The 20,804-nt window shown below is 35.5% G+C and overlaps 1 protein-coding gene across 3 annotated transcripts in view; it reads left to right on the forward strand.

The window, feature by feature from the left end:
- The window catches only part of EPHA4 (EPH receptor A4), a 171,268-nt gene that overhangs the window by 131,407 nt on the left and 19,057 nt on the right, over window positions 1-20,804 (forward strand). For 2 of the 3 annotated variants that reach the window (XM_003766149.4, XM_031957971.1), the window contains exons 9-14: window positions 6,606-6,664; window positions 8,872-8,985; window positions 9,202-9,387; window positions 13,372-13,433; window positions 13,913-14,122; window positions 16,389-16,538. In XM_003766149.4, coding sequence (XP_003766197.1) covers window positions 6,606-6,664; window positions 8,872-8,985; window positions 9,202-9,387; window positions 13,372-13,433; window positions 13,913-14,122; window positions 16,389-16,538 — 781 coding nt within the window. The remainder of the gene's footprint in view (window positions 1-6,605; window positions 6,665-8,871; window positions 8,986-9,201; window positions 9,388-13,371; window positions 13,434-13,912; window positions 14,123-16,388; window positions 16,539-20,804) is intronic. The other variant, XM_031957970.1, reaches the window with a different exon arrangement.

Raw genomic sequence — 20,804 nt, forward strand, 5'->3', positions numbered from 1 at the left:
CTCTTAAGATCGTTCTAACTTTGCTCTCTTTCCTGCCTTCCTCCCTTCTTTCCTTCCTTCCCCCCCCTCTCTCTCTCTCTCTCTCTCTCTCTCTCTCTCTCTCTGTCTCTCTCTCTCTCTTTCTCTCTCTCTCTCTCTCTCTCTCTTTCCCTCCCCCCCCCCTTACTTTTAAGTGTCTTAAAGCAAAATCTTTGTAATTATAAATAACTCATTCTTCATTATAATAGTTTCTTTCTGAGACTTGGCTTCTAGCTAAGGGGCTGGCCCAAAGAAAGGAAATCTGAACATATGAAATTGTAATGTAGAAAGACAGGTTTATTAAAAGCCATGGCTACAGAAAATAGCATCATCAAGCTTGATGACTTAATTTCCTTTCTGGTTTTATTGATCACTTTATTATTTAAGGCAGGATTGATAGCTGGATACATCGGATTTCTAATTATGAGTCGCCACCTTGGAGAATTGAGCCTGCTGAGTTCCTAGAGATGATTCCTGTCCCATCTCCCTCGTAAAAGAAAAAAAAAATGTCACTTCCCAAGGCTGATAAACACTGCTTGGTGATTGGCCCTCAATGGATCACTTTTTAGAAAATGAAATGTCAACCCCTTACCCTCATATTGATTCTTCTTTAGTATTGGCCATAAAGCTGTCAAAGGAAAGGCTGCCTGGAGCCAGGTAGTTGACAGGCTCACTGCGGCTACTGCACACTCAGCCGATTCTTCTCACTCTGGCTGTCTCTTTCTTTATCTCAGACTGGTAGCGCTGAAAATGGACAAGAACAGGTAAAGAGAAGACAGGTACTAGGGACAAAAGTCTAGCCTAGGCTTTTCAGGGAGGGCAAAAATGAAAAATGGTAAAGAGATGAGGAGCCCTTTTGGGATCCTTCCCTTGGATGATGAGCCAGAGTTTGGCAGAGACTCCTGGAAAGCAACAGATGAAACAAAGCCAGGAAAATTAGAATGGCCTTCTGCACTGATTGCTCCAATTCTTCTAAGAAGCAGATTTTTTGAGCTGGAAGCCATTCTGGAGTCTAAGCCCTCTCATTTTACAAATGAGGAAACTAAAGCTGAAGAGGTCAAGTGCTTGATATTACAGACTAATAAATGGCACAGACAGAACTTGAATCCAAGTCTTCCATCTCCAAATCCAGTGTTTAGTACAGAATGGTAGGGTGTCTTTAAGGTATATCTCCTTATGTAAGAAAAGATCTAGTATAACCTAAACCTGAATGAGAATCTTCTTTAATACAGAATTACCATCATCATCACTGTCATAGTATCTCAGAACTGACAATTAGCATTTCAAAGCTTGTAACATTGCACTTTTATCACAATTGAGCCTCAGTACAACTCTGTGAAGCCAGCTAAGTGGTACAGTGGATAGAGAGCCAGGTCTAAAGTCATGAAGACTCATCTTCCTAAATTCAAATGTGGCCTCAGACACTTACTATCTCTGTGACCCTGAGCAAGTCACTTAATCCTATTTGCTTCAGTTTCTTCATCTGTAAAATGAGTTGGAGAAGGAAATGGCAAACCAATCCAGTATCTTTGCCAAGAAAACCCTAAATGGGAACACAGAGAACTAAAATGACTGAAGGACAACACAATAATTCCATGAAGTGGATGCTCCAAGTCTTATTTTGCAGGTGATAAGAATGAAAAGCATCATTAAGGCAGGATTTGGATCCAGGTTTTCCAGGTGTTAAATACACAGTTCATTAATCCATCACAGTCCAACCATTGCTTCAAAGAACTCTTAAGTGAGGGAGGGGAACCAACAGGGTCCTGGGTAGCCTATTTCGTTTTTTGACTTTTCTATAGTTAGGAAATTTTTCCCCTTATATCCAGGCCAAATTCACACTTTCATAATCACTACTCTTTGTTCCTATGTCTTATGAGACCAAGCATAACAATTCTACTTAGTTTATCACATACAGAAACATCTGTATCTCTCAAAAAGTTATTGTGTTCTCTCTAAAGCTTTTCTTCCTCAGGCTAAACATTCCCAGTGCTTTTATCTGGGACTCAATTTACATGATTTCTAGGCCCATGGTATTGTGAGCTTAAAGAATGCCTATAGATTGATTGATGGATGAGTATAACTTACTGTATTATTTGGAATCAGAGGATCTAGGTTCAGATTTCTTACTTGCTCCATGATCTTGACAAAGTCTCTTAATTTTTCTCAACCTCAGTTTCTTCATCTGTAAAATGGAACAAAGTGTAATACCTGAAAACTTTTTAACATTCTTTTTAGTCATTCCTTTTAGTTCTAAATCTATGATGATCTATGGCTACCCTAGAACTTCCTCCTTCTTGTGAAATTAACATATTAGAACATTTTAGGCTCTTTGTAAGATCTCCCAACTCCTAAATGAATCTTAAACAGAATTCAAACCTAAAAATACCATCACTTATAATAAGAGGATTAAAACAGTTGTGATAGCAGGCAAACTTTGGGGGTATTTTGAGGTTTGTTCTCCCAAAGTCTCCAAATCTGGGTCTGCTTGAATATGAAATGAGGCACTAGTAAAATGTATACTGAGACAGACTTTAAAAATCTGCCTCCTTCTTTTGTCAAAGGTTAATTTTTCCATTAAAGGAGAAACAACTGATAGGATACCGGTCTATTTTCATTCATCCAGCTTCTTTCCTGGCTTCTCTGGCTTTTTATGGAAGATTATGTTCACATTAGAATGAATGGTAATTTAAACTGATGCAGATAAAGTCATATAAACTCATACAATGAGAGAAGGCAGATGGTGCCACCTGAACATTTCCATCCAGCTCCTTACCATTGTATTATTATAGTTTATCCATCTCAAAATGTCTCAAAGAACACCTTGGAAACATTTGGTGCAAGGGTCACAGAGGCTCCTGAAAGTGGAAGGCAAGATGGATGACTTTTATGAACCTTTATTGACAATACAGAGGAAGCTTGAGAATATCCCCTAGGAGCTATTATGGTTATTAGATTGCTTTACTTTTTAATCTGTACTCCAGTTGAATAAATTATCTACCTTTTACTAATTAGTTTTGGAACAGTGGACTACATCAATCAAACCCTTCTCCTGGAGTACTGAAGTTAGTATCTTAATCAGATAAGACCGAACTCTGGATTTGTCCATTTCTTTTCTTTTTGTCTGGTTTGGGAATAGTCAAAATGCCAACTAGAACACATTGGTTGAAAAGGCTTGGGAGCTCATGCTGTTTTTGAATAAAGCTAGTTAAATTCTTTTTTTTGGTGGGGGGAAGGGCAAATATCCCTTAGTCTATAAGAAGACTCTCATCATTCTTTCTCATAGGTTCACCTGTAGCTTTCTCTCTTGGCCTCCTGCAGTTTCTGAAAATTTCTCTGTACACTCTTTATTCTCTCTTTTCCCTCTTTCCCCCTTCTTTTAATCAGCACCATCCAAATCCCTATAATTACCAAATTCAAACTTCCCACAAAAGTTTCCTTCTGTCATTCAGGTGAAGCAACCTCTGAGTGTCAGGTCTTCTTATAACTCGGGTGTTTCCCTATGGTGCACTGACTAAATAATGAGCTTGCAAAGAGTTTTATTTTCTGGACAATAACTGCTCCGTGTTTCTTTACCCTGCACTAAAGAGAAAAGGTCAACAGGTGACAAAGCTAGAATTGGAAATAGGCATTTTTGTTTTTAAAGGTATTATTAAAAGTTAATAAGCTACAATTAGTGTTTGAACAATAATCCTTGTCTTTCTCTTTCTTTCTTTCTTTCTCTCTCTTTCTTTCTTTCTTTCTTTCTTTTTTCCTTCCTTCCTTCTTTCCTTTCTTTCTTTTTTCTTTTTCTTTCTTTCTTTTTCTTCCTTTCTCTTTGTTTCTTTCTTCCTTTCTCTTCCTTCCTCCCTTCCTTTTCTTTCTTTTCTCTTTTTCTTCCTATCTTTGTACTATCCCCCCCCACTCTAACGTCAGACTTAAAGATGTTTTAAATAATAAAAACTTCATCACTAATTCCAAATCACTTATATTAATTTTCTTGTCCCTCTTTAAATAATCATCCCATTTGTTTTATGGGGGGGGGGGTGTTAGATGTGACACTTCAAATTAAATAATATTGTAATTTCATTTCTCTTCTTGCATTATATATTTCAGGGAATATGCTTGATTCAGGGATGATACTGTTATCTTTAATTACAACTATAGTCAAAGAACTGGCATTTCCTAACTAGACTTTGATTTTTGGAAGTAGAGAAGTATGATATTTAACTAAGTTAATTTATAGAAAATTAAAATTAGGTACACAAGCAATCCCTTCTGAACTTTTTTTTTTTTTGGTCTTTTTGATGGAAGGTGATTTGAACCAATGTTTTAGATCTAGAGTGAGTGCAAAGATATCTTTGTAGTTTCAGGTTATGGTTTTAAGAATTTCAATAACATGAAAATCACATAGGTACTTATGGTCATATACAGTTCTTTATATGCAGCCACATGTTTGTTGACATCCATATTGGTTTGATTTGTACCTGCTCTGAATTCTGTGTTTCAGAGTATATCAGACTATTTAATTTCATTGATGAATCAGTGGATTTTAAGAACCTGTAAACCCAATTGCAGTGGCTTACACTTAGAAATTATAGCAATGTTATATTTGTAGAATGTAAATTAATTTGAGGCTATCTGGTTCTATAACACATATCTCTTTTCAAATAAAAGCCCAGAGAGTTGAAATCACTTATTTAAGGTAAAATAGTAGAAACTGAGAAAATTAAAAAATGAACAAAAATAACAAAGATGGACTGGACTTGGTACCAGGTGACTTACATTTTGGTTCCAGGTCTATTATTTTTTAATTTATTAGCCCTGGGAAATTTATTTCACCTTTCTAGTCATAAATTTTCTCATTTTAAAAATGAAGCAGCTAGATCAGATCTCATTCTAAGTTTCTTCTCAACCAAGTTTCTATCAAATTCTTTCTTATCCTAACTCAGTCTACCTTCTTCCCCCATGACACCAATATTTTTAATTATGTGAGCTTAGATGGCCAATTTTCCATCCTCAAAGGCATTATTTTTAAAGAACATGGTCTTAGGAGTTAGACAATGTGGTTTCTAATTTCTTTCCTGCAAATATGTGCTACATAACTTTAGATAAATCATGTAACTTTTGGCTATCTCAGTTTCTTATGGGGCTGAACTTAGTTATTAAAGTTTTATAGAAGTCAGTTTCAATTACTTCATCGCTTTTATTACAAGTGCATTGTTATAGTTTTTTTTTTTTTTTTTTTTTTTTTTTGTCATTGGCACTTAATAAGTGCTTGATAAATACTGGTTGACTAATGATCAATTTACATCAAATAAAGTTACACACACACACACACACACACTCATTTTGAGCTTAATCAACCACAATTACTTATTGATTCAATAAGCTGTAAATATCCATAGTAGGGTATTTCCCACATGGAGAACTCAATATAGCCAAAATACCTACATAAAGGGGTGGATACATGGGAGCACATGTGATCATTACACAAACATGGAAGAACAATTCATGTCTATAATATTATTAAGCTATAGATGTCTTCTACTGATATACTTTAGCTGATGTACTCTTTTCAGAGCAATGTGCAAGTCAATCTTTTCTCCACTGGAAATTCTGTGATAAATAAGTCTTTCCCTTGAAAGGATATGGATGGCTGCCTTAATTATCTTTCCCTTGGTCAGGCTATACCATGAAATACCAAGTCCTAGGAAGTTCTTAGAACTGTTCTATTAATTGTTACTCTTTTTTTCTGAAAAAAAAAAATTAGTGAAATGACTTCTGCTATATCCCCAAAGAAACAAGTTCACCTATCACCTAATTTGTGGTCAAAAAATCATTTTAGATTTTAGGATTTATCATATTCTTTGAATGAGGATAAATATCCTAGGGCTCTGCTTCCTCATAAAGGAGAAAAATGTTTACTTGACACTGTAGTAAAGAAAAGAATCAGTCTTATCCCATAGTCTTTCCATTATAAGCAAAATATCAGTGGTTGTTCTGGGGAAAAAAAATTCTGAAGAGCTATTCATCATTGGTCTCCATCTTTAATCTATAGTAACATTAATCATAATAAATAAATGAAATAATAAAAAATGTTAAACACTATGTTCTAGTTATTGTGCCCAGTACTGAGGTTACCAATAAAAAACAAAACAAAACAGTCTTTGCCCTTGATTGCTTATATCTAATATAAGAAGGCAACTCATATAAGGGAGTACCCAGGGAGCAGTGTTTTTGGTCTGGGAAATTATAGATGTGATGAATGGAGCTATAGGGGATTTGATGGACATATCCTTTCCAGAAATAGTAAGATTGATTGATTATTGGTCCCAGAGCTGGAGAGAACAGTATTCTGTAGCATGGCATGAAGATTGCCACAAAAAAACAGATTGTTTCTGGGTCCTAACTATAGAATAATAAAGCAAGAGTTCCCTGTCATAGGTATTAATAATTTTATTATCTGACTCCCATTTTAAGTTTCATTTTTAAGAACTTGTTTGGTTCACACTATTAGCCAGTTTTTAGACAAGGTATTGATTTCATACTGTAATAGATTTGTATTTTTTTAAATTTTATTTTGTTTGGTTCTTTTCCTTCAACAGACGGAGTAAATACAGTAAGGCAAAGCAAGAAGCAGATGAAGAGAAACATTTGAATCAAGGTAAAAAAAAAAATCTTCAGGATTGAGTTTTTTGATCTTTTCTAGGAAGCTTATCCTTATGTCTTTATGTTTAGGAAATGTAAATGGCCTTCATCTAGAGACTGTGTTTTTCTTTCATGCAATTGCTTAAAGTAATTCACTTCAAGTGAATCAAGTCATAATAGCTTTATGGGATTTCATTTTCTTTTCCTCCTTTTTCCTTTCCAGCCGGAAGGGATTTTATACCTGTTGATTCCTCTTTTCAGCTGGGTATCATGACATTATTACTTAATTCGTTTAGATGCTCTTTCGGATGAGGCAGATCATAATTCCTTCAAGCTTTAATTGGGGGACTACCTCTGAACAATAGTAGCAACAACAATAATCACCAGCTGATAGTGAACTTTCTGAAGACAAGCTTCTTCACACTTCACAAGACTGGTGCTCAGATCCATTGTCTATCTCAGTCTGTGTGTGATAGCTTTGAATCTTAACAGGACTTTGTAGAGTTTAGGGTTCATTGGTATAACTTCCATGATTTCAAAGTCACTTCCTTGCCACAATGAGGCAATTCGTATGTAATTTAAAGATGAATATATCAAAGTCACTTCCTTGCCACAATGAGACAATTCATTTGTAATTTAAAGATGAAGATATTGTCACCATCAATTCATTTTTGTTGAGCATCAGTTATAAAAATATCAATGGGATATATTAAAAATGCTACAATAAAGTCCTTACCCCATCCCTCCCCATGCATACATGGGTTTGCACAGGTTATTTCCATGGGGCATTTGTGCAGATCCTATCAATCTTTGATAGGATAGACTTTGAGTATGGAGAGTGTTGTGAAGCACAAATATGTCTATTTTCAGAAGACCAACTTAGCTAATTTCAGAGAGGCTCATTACCTAGTAGGCTACAGGCTATTGATGTTTCTTTTTGACCAGAGCAAAACTTGAAAATGATCTACTTAGATATAGTGGGATTGTGAATGTCTAACAGCCAGTGAAAATAGGCTTGAATTGATAATTCCTTGAAATATGAAACTAAGTGTACTCTGATTTGAAGCTATAAGACAAAGCCAAGAACTTTTCTAAGGAAGAATTCCTGGACAAACAGTGGAGTCACGATGATATCGAATTTTCAGAGTTTGTGACATTATTTTTTCCCAGAAATCTAGATAAGTCCATTGTCTTGAGTGAATGGCCAACTCAGTAATATAAGGTTGTCTTAAACATGGAGAACTGAGGAAAACATATACTTCAGCTACCCCATATATTTTAACATAGGAGCTAGGCCTGGTGTGGTGGCGTTGAGGTCTCTGGAGAGTGGGCAAAGCCTCAAAGAAAGAAAATTGTGCTAAGAGATCAATGAGGATTGGTAGATTGACAGTATCATCTTAGAGAATTATTTTCTCTAATGGCTACTATACCTTCTTTTTTTCTCTTTTCCCTTGTCCCTACCCATCATTCCATCAAAGCCCTTACCCCAGAAAGTTAACTGAGAATCCTGGATAGGATGGTGTCTAATGACATGGAATATGGTAAAAAGAGTCTAGGATTGTAGGTACAAGAGAGTAGAGAGAAGAAGGGAAATCTCAAACAACCAGAAAAGAAAAGAAGCTTCTGTGGATAATTGGCCTATTGGGTAAGCTATATCTAGATAACCATTTCTATGCCAGAAACCTGTGATAGATCTTACAATCACCTAAATGACTGGCAAATGAAAAACATACACACACACTTCAACATAAAAAATCTCCTTTTTTCCACTTGATCAATTATAAATTTTATTTTCTTTGTTCCTATTTTCTAAAAAGACAGAATAATTTCAATCTTCAACACAAAGGGCCTCTTTTGGAAATAACAGTTTTTTATCACTAATTATAATAGAGCAGGATAGAAATCAAAACATTTGTACATATGAAGTGTCCATTGCTCAATGAACTTCAGTTCTTAATTCTCATTTTACTTAGGTTTAGACAATGATATTGACTATATGGTCTCATTTTTGCTTTAAAAAAAATCAAGATTTCAGCCCTAAAGTCAGGAGGACCTACATTCAAATCTGACCTCAGACACTTACCTAACTGTGTGACCCTAAGCAAGTCACTTAACCCCAATTGCCTCAAACTGTCTCCACAAATATATATGTATATCAAAAGACTTTTCTTATGGGTGTGGTTGAAGTCTTAAACCAAACTGTCATATTTTTTTCCCTTTTAGGTGTAAGAACTTATGTTGACCCTTTTACATATGAAGATCCTAACCAAGCTGTCCGAGAATTTGCCAAAGAAATTGATGCGTCCTGCATTAAGATTGAAAAAGTCATAGGAGTGGGTAAGTATTGGAATGCTTTAACACTCCTATTTTTGATAAGATTTTAGGTTTATAAAAAAGCAAATATTTCCTCAATAATGTTAGTCTTATTTGAAAAACAAATTAGGTATACAGTGGAAAGCTGTGGCAGAAAATTAGAATGGGGAGTCGGGGAGATGATGTGATCACAAATGAATTCCTAGATCATAGTAGATACTTTTGTTTTTTCTCCCAAAGGTGAATTTGGCGAAGTGTGCAGTGGGCGTCTTAAAGTACCTGGGAAGAGAGAGATATGTGTGGCTATTAAAACTCTTAAAGCTGGATATACAGACAAGCAGAGGAGGGATTTTCTGAGTGAGGCTAGCATCATGGGACAGTTTGACCACCCAAACATCATCCACTTAGAAGGCGTAGTCACCAAATGTAAGTAGGTCACTCTTTTTCAAAGCCAATCTAGGAATCACTGGGAAATTAAATACACATTTTCTTTCTAGGAAAATGACAGATGGAGCAGATCCACTGATTGCTAATAGGAAGAAATCAGTGCAGGACAAGTCATTAATCTTGTTGTCAGCACTAAATGGGTTTATGGTTTCGTCTGATACCTTACCTCAAGGCAGCTTGTGTTTGACTTTCAGGAAATTAATACTGCAACTTTTTTTGTATTCTATGGCATTGTTCAAATATCTGCTAGGCCACAGTGATTGTCACAGGACGGGCAAGAGCAGATGGTGAGCCAAATAGATTTACACATTTTTTACATAAATACAACAAAATCTTATCCACACCTTTTGCTGGGGAGTTTCAAATCCAGATGCAGCGCGTTGAGTCGAAGGAATCTTTATTATATTTAGAGACTTGTCTGCTCTTTCTGATTTATGGCTGCTGAAGCTCAGCTTCCATTCCCAGTAACACCTGGTTGAACCTTGCTTTCTTAGTCCATTAGCATTCACTGAGCCTGCGAACTACGCTTCAGTTAAAATATGACAGAGCTCAGCAGATGCAGTTTCCAAGCTAAAGCCTAAATACATCTGTAAGGCTGGCTCAGCCCAGTTTATAAAGTGGCATGAAGACAGTCTAGTTGAAGCAGTTACTGTTTGGAATGGCCCTCTTCCAAGGGCAGCGTGCAGTGAATGTGCCCTTACATTATGCTTACAGAGAGTTGAGGACCAGAGTGAACTCAGAAGTCAGTACTTCTCTTGATGAGGGAGGCAAAAGGACCAGATTGGGAATGGGGGAACCTTGGTTCAAACTTTGGCTCTGCCATTTTGTGGAATTTTGCTTTGTTCAATTCGTTTTACTTCTCCAGGCTCAGTTTTCTCATCTGTAAAAGTAGAGTTAGATTAGGTGATCTCCCTCTGTTCCCATGCTAAATCTACAATCCTAAAATGTGGTTTATAGAGAATTTTAAAATAGAAGCTATTATAATTGATAGAGATGAAAGAGATTATGAGAATAAAACTGATGAAATACCCAGTGTTTTGTTGGAATTTGGAGAGGGGAAATGTGCTTCAAAACGTAAAAATGAAGATGTTATTTATACTTCTCAAATGCATCTTAAGAGCTTCCTGTTTCTTTCTCTTCTTCCCAATGGATTCTTGAGGGAAAAAAGCAATACAGGTAACTGAAAAGACTCTTTCTTATCTATCAAGATCTCAATTTCTAAAGATCTAAACAGAGTCTTCTAGAGGCTTTCCATAAAACTAATCTTAAAAGATAAATTAAGGTGGTCTGTGTTAACCAAATCCTCTGGCATAGGAAAATGTGATTTATATATAGATATATCTTTATATCTATATAAATATATAGATATATAGATATGTCTATAAATATATAGATATAGAGATATATCTCTCTCTATATATAAAATCATTATTATATGGTAGGGATATTTTTGAATTATAGAAAAGGTGATCAAATAACATTATACATAAAACACAATATGATATTTCTTATGGTTGAGAATGCAATTAGTATTGAATATCTCACTTTACTTTTTCAGATTAATTTTACAGAAAGGATATTTTTCTGTGGCCTACAGGGCTGCTCTGAGCCCCTCAGTTCTTTAATTAAAAGATAACATTCTGTTTAAATACTTCTGCAGGTCCTATTCTGTAAAAAGGAGTCTCTGTTTGACTTAGGATATTTTTTTGCCATAGACAGTGAATTTCATAGCACCTCAGTAAAAGAGAGAGGTAACAGGGGATCTTTGTATTAAAATCCCACTGTGCCTCTAAAACCCATAGCTATTACAGCTGTAACTGTTATAAATGACTAGATGCATTTGCATAATGCACTTGTCACTGAATTAAAATGATTTAAAATTTCCACCAAATGAGGTGGTGGTTGGGAGGTAGAGTGGTGGTGTGTGTGGTAGTTGGGAGGGTGAAGAGGGTAAATGAGTTAGACTTCCCCTCCTCCCCTCATTGGATTTCTATCTGTCTAGTTCCTGATGAAAAAGTCCAACGTAAACCCAAATGGACTATGTTAGTGTTTTTACTTTTTTATTAGCATTGCTTCTTAGAAATATATTTGTCTTCATTTTTCTTACAAAGCTTGTAAAGGCTGTGGGGAATGCATGTCTTTAATAAACAAAAATAAAATGTAGTCCCAAAAATATATGAGGGAGGTACCATGGGAGTTGGGCTGGCAGAGTGGGAAGGTGTAGAAGTGGGAATCAAGAGTGTGACTCCATTACCAGATGCTAGCTGAATAACTTTTATTACTGATGGTAGGATTGTAAATTCCCTTCACCACTCCCTCTATCTTGTCTTTCTCAATATTCCTCTCTTCCCTACCATGTAGACAGTATTTGAGTAATGGAATTATGGGTTAATGCACTGAAAGAACATGGTCCCCATCCTTGTTGGCTGACAAAGTATATTTTGATGGAAGAAGGTTAATTAAAACTCATTTAGATGTATTCTGTCAAAAGGCCATGGTCAAGGATGTGGGGATGTATGTGAAAGAAACTGAGAAATATGTAGTTTGGGTTAGAGGTTCTCATTTATACTGAGGAGGCACAGAAAGGTAGACTCCACTTTAATGAAGTGATGTGAGGGAAAAGGGAAGGATGATGAATTTAACCATCTCTTTTTTGGGCTCTGAGAGTCTTCTTCTTTCCTGCCTTTTATAGTTTCCCAAATTATCATATCCAAACTCTTATTCTCTAATCCAAAAATTTCACTTCAGAAATTAAGAGCCCATTCTGGAAATTGCAAGCAGAGTGGGACTTTGGAATGAACAGAAATTTATTGGTGCAGAATAATTAGGGGAGTTTTTCAATGTTGAAATATTCCAGAGCTATTTTCTCTGACTGATTGTCTAAATGGATACTGATGGTAAATGCAGCCAGCACATTGTGAATATTTTTGATCTATCAAGCTAGCATTTTACTCTCTCCTAGGGCATAGTGACCCCATGCTTTTTCCCCTTTCCCTCAGCCAAAAAAATAGGGAGAGGGAAATCCCCTCCAAAAAAAACTCAATGAAAATTACTTATGAAAATACACATTTAAAATAAAGTGCAGCTTTCCCAACACTAAAGAACTTTAAAATCTTGAGCTCTTTGCTAGAATTGGGGAGGTTAATAACAAGCATAACTTTCCTCTCAAATCTTCATTGCAAAAGAAAAGGAAAACAAACAAGTAATCTACAAGTTGTTTCCTCAGTCCTGCTTAGAAACTAAGGGTTTTCTCTGCCATACTCATCCCAATGAAATGAAAAGTTGATATTGTAATTCAACTCCCCTCTGAATAAAAGAATTCATTGACTCTCTTCTCTAGTAGTACTTTTTTTTTTTTTTTTTTGAGAAGCAGATGGATATATTATTTATAGAGAGGAGGAAAAGGAGAAAATAGGGAGATGTGTAGAACTTGGATCTAAGAAAAATGAAGGAATGGTTCAAGGTGTCTACGTAATCACAAGGAAAAGAGTCTCCTTATACACTGACTCTTTAGCTTCACACAAAAGACTCTTATAGTGCTGAGGGGGGGGGGGGGGAGGGGGGGGGGGGGGGGGGGGGGGGGGGAGATTTAATTATCCTAAAATTTTTTTTTCATGTTTAAACAGATCTACCCCTTTATCTTTCCCTTCTCCTCACTGCCCTCCCCCCCACCTTGAATAAGCAATTATCCATTCACATGGTCCCTAGATACCAGAGGCCACTTTAAAGACCTTGTCAACAAGTCACCCAAAGGGTTAACCTTCCAGATGGAGATTAAACCTACTCGTCCTTTTAATATTTCATTCCCAGCTCCCCACAGCTGAGGCATAAGCTTGGCTTGTTTTAATTAAATTAGATCACATAAGACAGGTGTCTTGGCAGTAAAATTGTGCACAGCCCATTTTTATCTCATTAACGGTGGTGTTCATCAAGGAATTATGTTTTTCTTTCTGAAAACTCTAGGTAAACCTGTAATGATCATAACCGAGTACATGGAGAATGGCTCCTTGGATGCATTCCTTAGGGTATGTGACTATTTGATATTACAATCAAGATTGTTTGCACTTGGTAAATGAATCTCCCCTCCCCCAGCCATTCTAGGTATGACTTATGTTTGACTATCTTTATTGACTTTGAGTGGGTGGGGACAGGAGAAGAAAGGAAATACAGGATCAATGATTTTTTAAAGAGCCTATTAAATAATCCATGATTAGTCAGTTCTCTGTTTGATTTATTCCTTTTCAGTGGGCCTGGCAGTGCCACAGATTCATTATCATTGGACAAATTCCATCTAACACAGGATGTGGGACTCTAGATTATAAGATGCATTCACCTAGTGAATTAGTGTTTTGGGTCAGAAAGACAAAGAAATAATGTGGTATTGTGTTTTGTGCTAGATGAGGATTATCAGAAATAGCTTAGTAATACTTGGCAATAGTTCATTTTGATTTAATGCTAATGAAATTTTCCCCATTTCCTCCCCTCACACACACTTTCTGGGCAGAAGAATGATGGAAGATTTACAGTGATTCAATTGGTTGGGATGCTTCGTGGCATTGGTTCTGGGATGAAATATCTCTCTGATATGAGCTATGTACATAGAGATCTAGCTGCCCGGAACATCTTGGTCAATAGCAACTTGGTCTGCAAAGTATCTGACTTTGGCATGTCTCGTGTTCTTGAAGATGATCCTGAAGCAGCTTACACAACCAGGGTAAGTCTTGTACCATTGAGTTTTTTGTTCTGAAAATTTGATGATGAATTTTTTGGACTTCAAAAACCTATCACCCTTTGTGTGTCAGGGAAATTTAATAATTTATCTTTAAAAAAAAATAGGCTCTCAATTCTTTGGACTGTTCTATAAAATGGCTAATCTATTTTTAAAAGTATCTTTCTCAGGAAGGATTTTGTCTCAAACAAAAGATCACAGATGGGATAACTTTCACCAGAACTACTAAGTAAAATAGAATCTATCTCCATTTTTTTGGATGAAGAGTACTCTTAATTAAATGAATTAGCAGATTAATTTAAAGATAACAGCAACTAGAGAATGATGAAGAGAAGGAAGGAGGTGGAATTTATTTAGATTATTTAGGTGGAATTTATTTAGATTATTTAGATTTAGAGTCAGAAGACCTGGATTTGCATCTTTGGTCTATTACTTATTTTCTCTGTGTCCTTGCAGAAATTTCTGGACCTCAGTTTTCTCAAATGAAAAAACTGGGCTTGGCAGCTTCTCAATTCTCACCCACTTCTAAATCAATGATACACTAAGAATATTTTTTCCATTTCACTCTTCTCTGATCTTTTAAAGTCTTTGTATTTTGAGAATTCCTTCTCCTCCAAATATTTTTTTTCTCCACTTGATTATTTAGGGAGTGTGAAATGTATAGAACATGGATTTATGATATGTTTCTGCTCTGGGAATTCCCTCCTTCCCCCTTCCCCCCCCCCCCCCCCAATTGCTAATGGTCTTCATTTTACTGTTGAAAGATAAGCAGGGATTTGAGTACTGTTAAGAGTTATCAGTTGGCAGTTAATGAGTCTGCTGTCCAGCCCTAGCAATCTGCATATAAAATACTAATGGAATAAACACAGTAGCTCATAAAACAATTTACTGACCATTAAGGCCAGAACCATTAAAATTAACACAAAGCAGAAAGTTTCCACCCTTCTTTCCTCCACTCCATTTAAATATTTGCCATTTTCCATCTGTGCCTGGAGCCTGATTTCAATATTCAGTCTTTCTGGCTGTAATTGCTAATTCCAATATGCATCCTCTTGCATCTAGAGTTCATTCACTTAGAAGAGAAGTGATCTGTGTTAAACAGTGAAATGCTTTCCTTTCCTCTAATAATCTGAAGGTGAGCAGTTCCAGCAAACATTATAAGAGGCAGAAGTCAATATAGCAATTTCTGTATGAATATAGAGAATTCTAGTTTTAGATGGTGTTATTTGGAGGAAGCTGCAGGGAAATAATGTCATTTGCTGCCTTGTCTCTAGTCTTGTTTTAATATCTATAATAAAGGAGAGGAAAATTTTGGATTCTTTCCATTGAACAGCTTAAAACAGGACTTCTTGAGCTTGAATCAGTTCCCCCAGATGGTACCCTAGTAAAGTTTAAAGTCAATTAAAAACACCTTGTACTTTAACATAAACAAACAGAGAAATTCCTGGCATGGGATGATTATGGTAAAAAGAGAATTAGATAACTGGTTAGAATGTCCCTTAAACTCTAACAGATGGCTCTCTACCTAGGTTTGAAAAATTGTCTTTTTAAAAATTTCAATAAAAAAAATCACACCTTCCTACTCCTCTCCCACATTAGACAGTTTATAGGAAAAAAAAAATGAATTAGGATAATGTTATATCTAGTTTCTTCCTTTCTGTCTCTACAAACCTATTTAACTCTTTATCTCCTGACTACTATATGTCTTTCATGTTTGGTAAGGGACAGGATGATAGTATGGCAGAAGGGAAACAGTATTTCATGCCCCATTTTCAAGTTAGCCTTGATTTCATGATTTCTGAACCAATCTTTAAAGCAAGGACCTTTATGCTGCTTAATTAATATGTCTCTAGAAAATAAGGCAAGAAAAGGGCCTAATCTTTTAGAACTACTTGCATTTCTACATCATATTTATTGTGGATAACATATGCATCTTGCCTTTTATAACTCCCACCACCACCACAACCCTGATATAGCATTTAGTTAAGGTTGGATAGTAGGTTGATTTAAGCAAAGCATGTTAAACAATTTACTGATCCATATCCATGTATGTAAAGGAAACATATGGGTGAAATTGCCTTTCTCAATATTCCAAATTTAAATGAAACAAGCAATGCTATCTTACTTTCTGAAATTATTTTGGGAACTGTCCCAGGCACTGTACTATCATCTTCAAAAAACAGTGATGTCATTCAGAAATTGCAAAGTCAGTGTTGTACTTAGGAAATAACTTATAGTTCAATGTTTGTAGGGTGGCAAGATTCCCATCCGGTGGACTGCACCAGAAGCAATCGCTTATCGTAAATTCACATCTGCAAGTGATGTATGGAGCTATGGAATTGTGATGTGGGAAGTGATGTCTTATGGAGAGCGGCCCTACTGGGATATGTCCAACCAGGATGTGAGTTCTCTGTTCTGAAACAAACACTTTTGGGTTGAGATTTTAAGTGTTGTGGGATGAAGGAGGAGTTGGGGAATATGGAATGGGGGTGGTGTTGATACAGAATATTGTTCTGTGAAACAATATCCTATCAACTTAATGTATTGCTATGATCATCCAATCTAGCAAGTGTTATTAAGCACCTACCAAATGCAAGTTAGTAACAATTAAGAGGGGGAAAAAGAAAAACAAACAAAACAAAAACCATTCCCTGCCTTCATGAAATTTTTCTTTTATACTTAATATTATAGATCCAGGAAACAAAATTGCATCAACTGCATTGACAAGTTTTTTCACTTCACAAACTTTTAAAACTAAGATAAAGTAAAATCATGTATAATTCTTCTGTGTGGGGGAAAGGAAAATTAAATATATCCCAAGCTGAAGTGAAGATCAATTTCTCTTATATGTTTCCTGAAATGTTAGGATTAGTGGGAAAAAAAGGGTTAAGATTTAACTCTGGTGAAGTTGTAATTAGAACTTACCACAGTGTCTCAATAAGAGAAAGAGCTGCCCCTTGAGGACACTAAAAAACAGCTTCACTAAATGACCCTTTGTAAATTATGCACATCCCTTTAACTGTGCCATCTGGACTTCCAGTCCATTTCATAAGGGAGTATATACACAATTTCAGGAAAAGCACTCAATAATGAAACTAATAAGATTCTGTGAGGAAAGAACTTAGTGGCAAATATCTCAGGTGAAAAAGACCAAAAATAACAACAACAACAACAAAACTCCCAGTCCCAATTGCTTTCCCTTGGGATTGATTAAAGATATTTAAAAAAAAATAAGCTGGAATTTGAACTTATCTGTTTGTGGAAAAGTATTATAATAATAATAATAATAGCTCATGTTCATATGGTGCTTTGAAGTTAACAAAGTGGTTTTCCCACACCAATCCTATTAGTAGATAATACAAGTATTAATTAGCCCATTATATAATTATATAATAATTCATGGAAACAGGCCCAGAGATGCAAAAAGTCAATCAGGCTACTAACAACTGGATCCCAATAAAATGATTACAGGAATTTGTTGTTGTTGTATGAATGTGTGTAACCTCCTATTGTATAAATATTAGACTGTTGGCAAGAAGTTACATCTTGCTGACATTTCAATCTACCCCTTAAAAAAAGGATATTCTACATTATCAGAGGTAGTCTTTGTATTGGGTGTTTCTACTTATTTGTTTTAGTTTGTTACAAGAGATGATTCAATCTGGAGTAGAGGCAAGAATTTCCTTTACCCCTAGATTTTGGTATAGTAATAAAAAGTATCAAAAATATATTTTCTTTCACAAAAATAATTTTAAGATTTTTTCAATTTACTTGTCATGTGAATTTTCTCCAAGATTCCTTTGTCCCCCTGAATCAACAGGAGGCCATCGGGGCTTAACAATTAATCTAAAAACCAGATGTGCTTAAGAAAGATGATGTGTTTGATTTTTCATCAGTGAAAGATTGCTTTGAATCAAGAGAGTAGCTAATACATTTCTTTCTTTTCTTTCTTTCTTTCTTTCTTTCTTTCTTTCTTTCTTTCTTTCTTTCTTTCTTTCTTTCTTTCTTTCTTTCTTTCTTTCTTTCTTTCTTTCTTTCTTTCTTTCTTTCTTTCTGTCTTTCTTTCTGTCTTTCTTTCTGTCTTTCTTTCTTTCGTCAAAAAAAATTCCTGAATCTAAGTAACAAGATTAAATGGGGTAGTTAATGTTGACATGGTATTATCTGTAAATTACAAAGGAAGAATCACTGCAGATGGGAAGAAAGGCAGCAGCTAGCATAACTGATGGATAATTACAGCCTTAAAAAGACTGTGTGGTGGTGACGGGTAGCATAAAATAGTGTTTGGTACAATTATTCTATGCAAAGAGTATAAAGTGGCTTCCTGCAGTATTAGGATTCAGGTTGGAAGCTCAGAGAGAACTAAAGGTAAACCATCCACCCCAAGGACAGCTCATGCATTTGTATATTTATTTTGATTTTTTTTTTTAGCTTTCTTCAATTTCATCAGAGACTTAGAGTGTCATTCCCACAAGAACAGAACCCTTAAAAATATTTCCAGATGTCCGTTGTCCTGCTGTGTCTATTTTCAAACTTGTAGCTTTGACAAAAGCCTTTAGCTATTTAACTAATTCTTTCCATTTTGGAGTTTGGGCGAAAGCCTGATTTGTCTCACTTTGGGACCTGACTATTTTGTATCATTTTGAATATGCTCTTCAATGTTTTAAGCCTTTAAATTTTGTAAATTATATAAAGGAAACAGCAGGTTTCCAATAGACCTAGATTATCATTCTTATAGTATTAGTGGACATCAATACATGTGTATGACTTTGGGCCAGACAATATATAAAACAAGTATGAATTCTTGTAGTTTTAAAGCAGGCAAATTTTGACTACAGGAAATGCAGCTGAAGAGTTACTGTTGCACAAGAATTCCTGGTTTTGGGCACTTTGAGAAAAAGAAATTGATGTAAATCTGTCTTAATGTTAGCAAGATTTCTGATTCTGTGCGTACATGACACACTCATCAATAAACTAAGAAAGTGTGGTCCAGGACATATAAGTAGTTTTCCAACTGGCTCCAGGGCGAGTGTCAGTCTGACATAACAAATGGTGATAGGGAGCCATGAGTCCTAGACCCCTCCAGTGTTCTATACTTTTTTATTAGTTGAATATAGAACCTTTTCTTGAAATTGGGACTTGTCATAATCTAAGGCATGACCAGTGGCTAGAAGGTGATAACAAGAATTCAAAAGTATAAAAGGACCTGCTCAAATCCAACAATCATTTATTAAATGCTACTGTATGCTAGTTACTATAAGTAAAAAGACAAAATAAAAACCAGTACCTTCCCTTAAGAAGATTATGTTCTATACTGCTGTTGTTCCTCAACCCTTGATATAAAGATTGTACCTGCCTCTGACTCTATTTTCTTCCTCTCCCTTCCCCACCCCACCTTGATACACAGTTGCTGACACTTCTACTAATTTTGTGCCTGTTTTCCAAGAGAGAGATTCTTTATTTCTCACTTCCTGATCTTTAAGAGGAATTTGGTTCTTAAGGTGCCAGGAATAGTCAAAAGCAAATTAAATGAGGTTTAACAAGTACAACTATAGGAAAAGATAGGAGGAGGAAAAACAAAAATTACAAATTCAACCTTGGCTATTGATAGTTTTGGAACAAACAATTCTTAGTCATAATGAATAGTTAACTGATTTGGGGTCAGTGGTACATACAACAATAAAGTTAAACTATCTTTGGTAGATATGACCTGGATTTATTTGTATCATAAAGTGAAAATGACCCTTTCTTATAATAGGGTCATGTTGGTGAATAATCAGCATTATAACAACTGTAGCACAAACTCTATGGCAGTTCCTTAGAATATTTGCCCATTATACATTTTGAGGACTGAAAAAGAAAAAAGCCTAAACTAAACAATAGTTGGTTGATAGCTTAGAAATATAGGATTCAGAAACTTTAGTTATTCTTTCTTTCAATCAATGCTGGTCACAATCTAACAGGTTTTTTCCTTCATCAGGGTTCCATACTTGTAAAGTAAGACATTACAAATGTAGAGAAGATCTAGAAATAGACTATGAAGATGCTTAAGTGGTTGAAAAACAGTACCTATAAGAACAAGTTAAAAGAATTAGGATTATGAACCTGGAAAAGTGAAAGCTGAATTCTGATAATAATAATAATATGAAAAAGAACTTTTAGCCCAAATAGCACATCTGCAGATTCATTAAATGGGAGAAAGCACTCTTTCTTATAGAGTATGATTTAAGGAGGCAGGAATATGAACTTTCTACTTTAAAATATCAACTCTCTTACTGGTCATTTTATCTCTCTTTCCATTTTAAAAGTCAGAGGATAATTGATGAAAAGTTGAAAATCATTTCAGGTCATTTAGTTACAAGTCATTTACTACCATCTTTTCATTTTATAGATGAGAAAATGGGGAACCAGAAAAGTGATTTTCTTAAGGTGGTCCTAGTAGGTAGTAAATGTCAGAACTGGAATTTGCACTTGAGCCCTCTGTCTCCCAATTTAGCATTTCTTCTTTTCCTTCCCTCGGAGGTCTTTGAGAATGCTTTTACAAATATAGATACCACTTTCTGAGATTATCTGTTAATACCTTTAGTAGTTAATGGTGGAGAGGCAATTGAGATTAGGAATGAGTCATGAGTTAGGCACCTGAAAGGCTCTGGAAGATTCTGAATGAAAG

The sequence above is a fragment of the Sarcophilus harrisii genome, chromosome 3 (assembly GCF_902635505.1).
Source record: "Sarcophilus harrisii chromosome 3, mSarHar1.11, whole genome shotgun sequence".
NCBI lineage: Eukaryota > Metazoa > Chordata > Mammalia > Dasyuromorphia > Dasyuridae > Sarcophilus > Sarcophilus harrisii.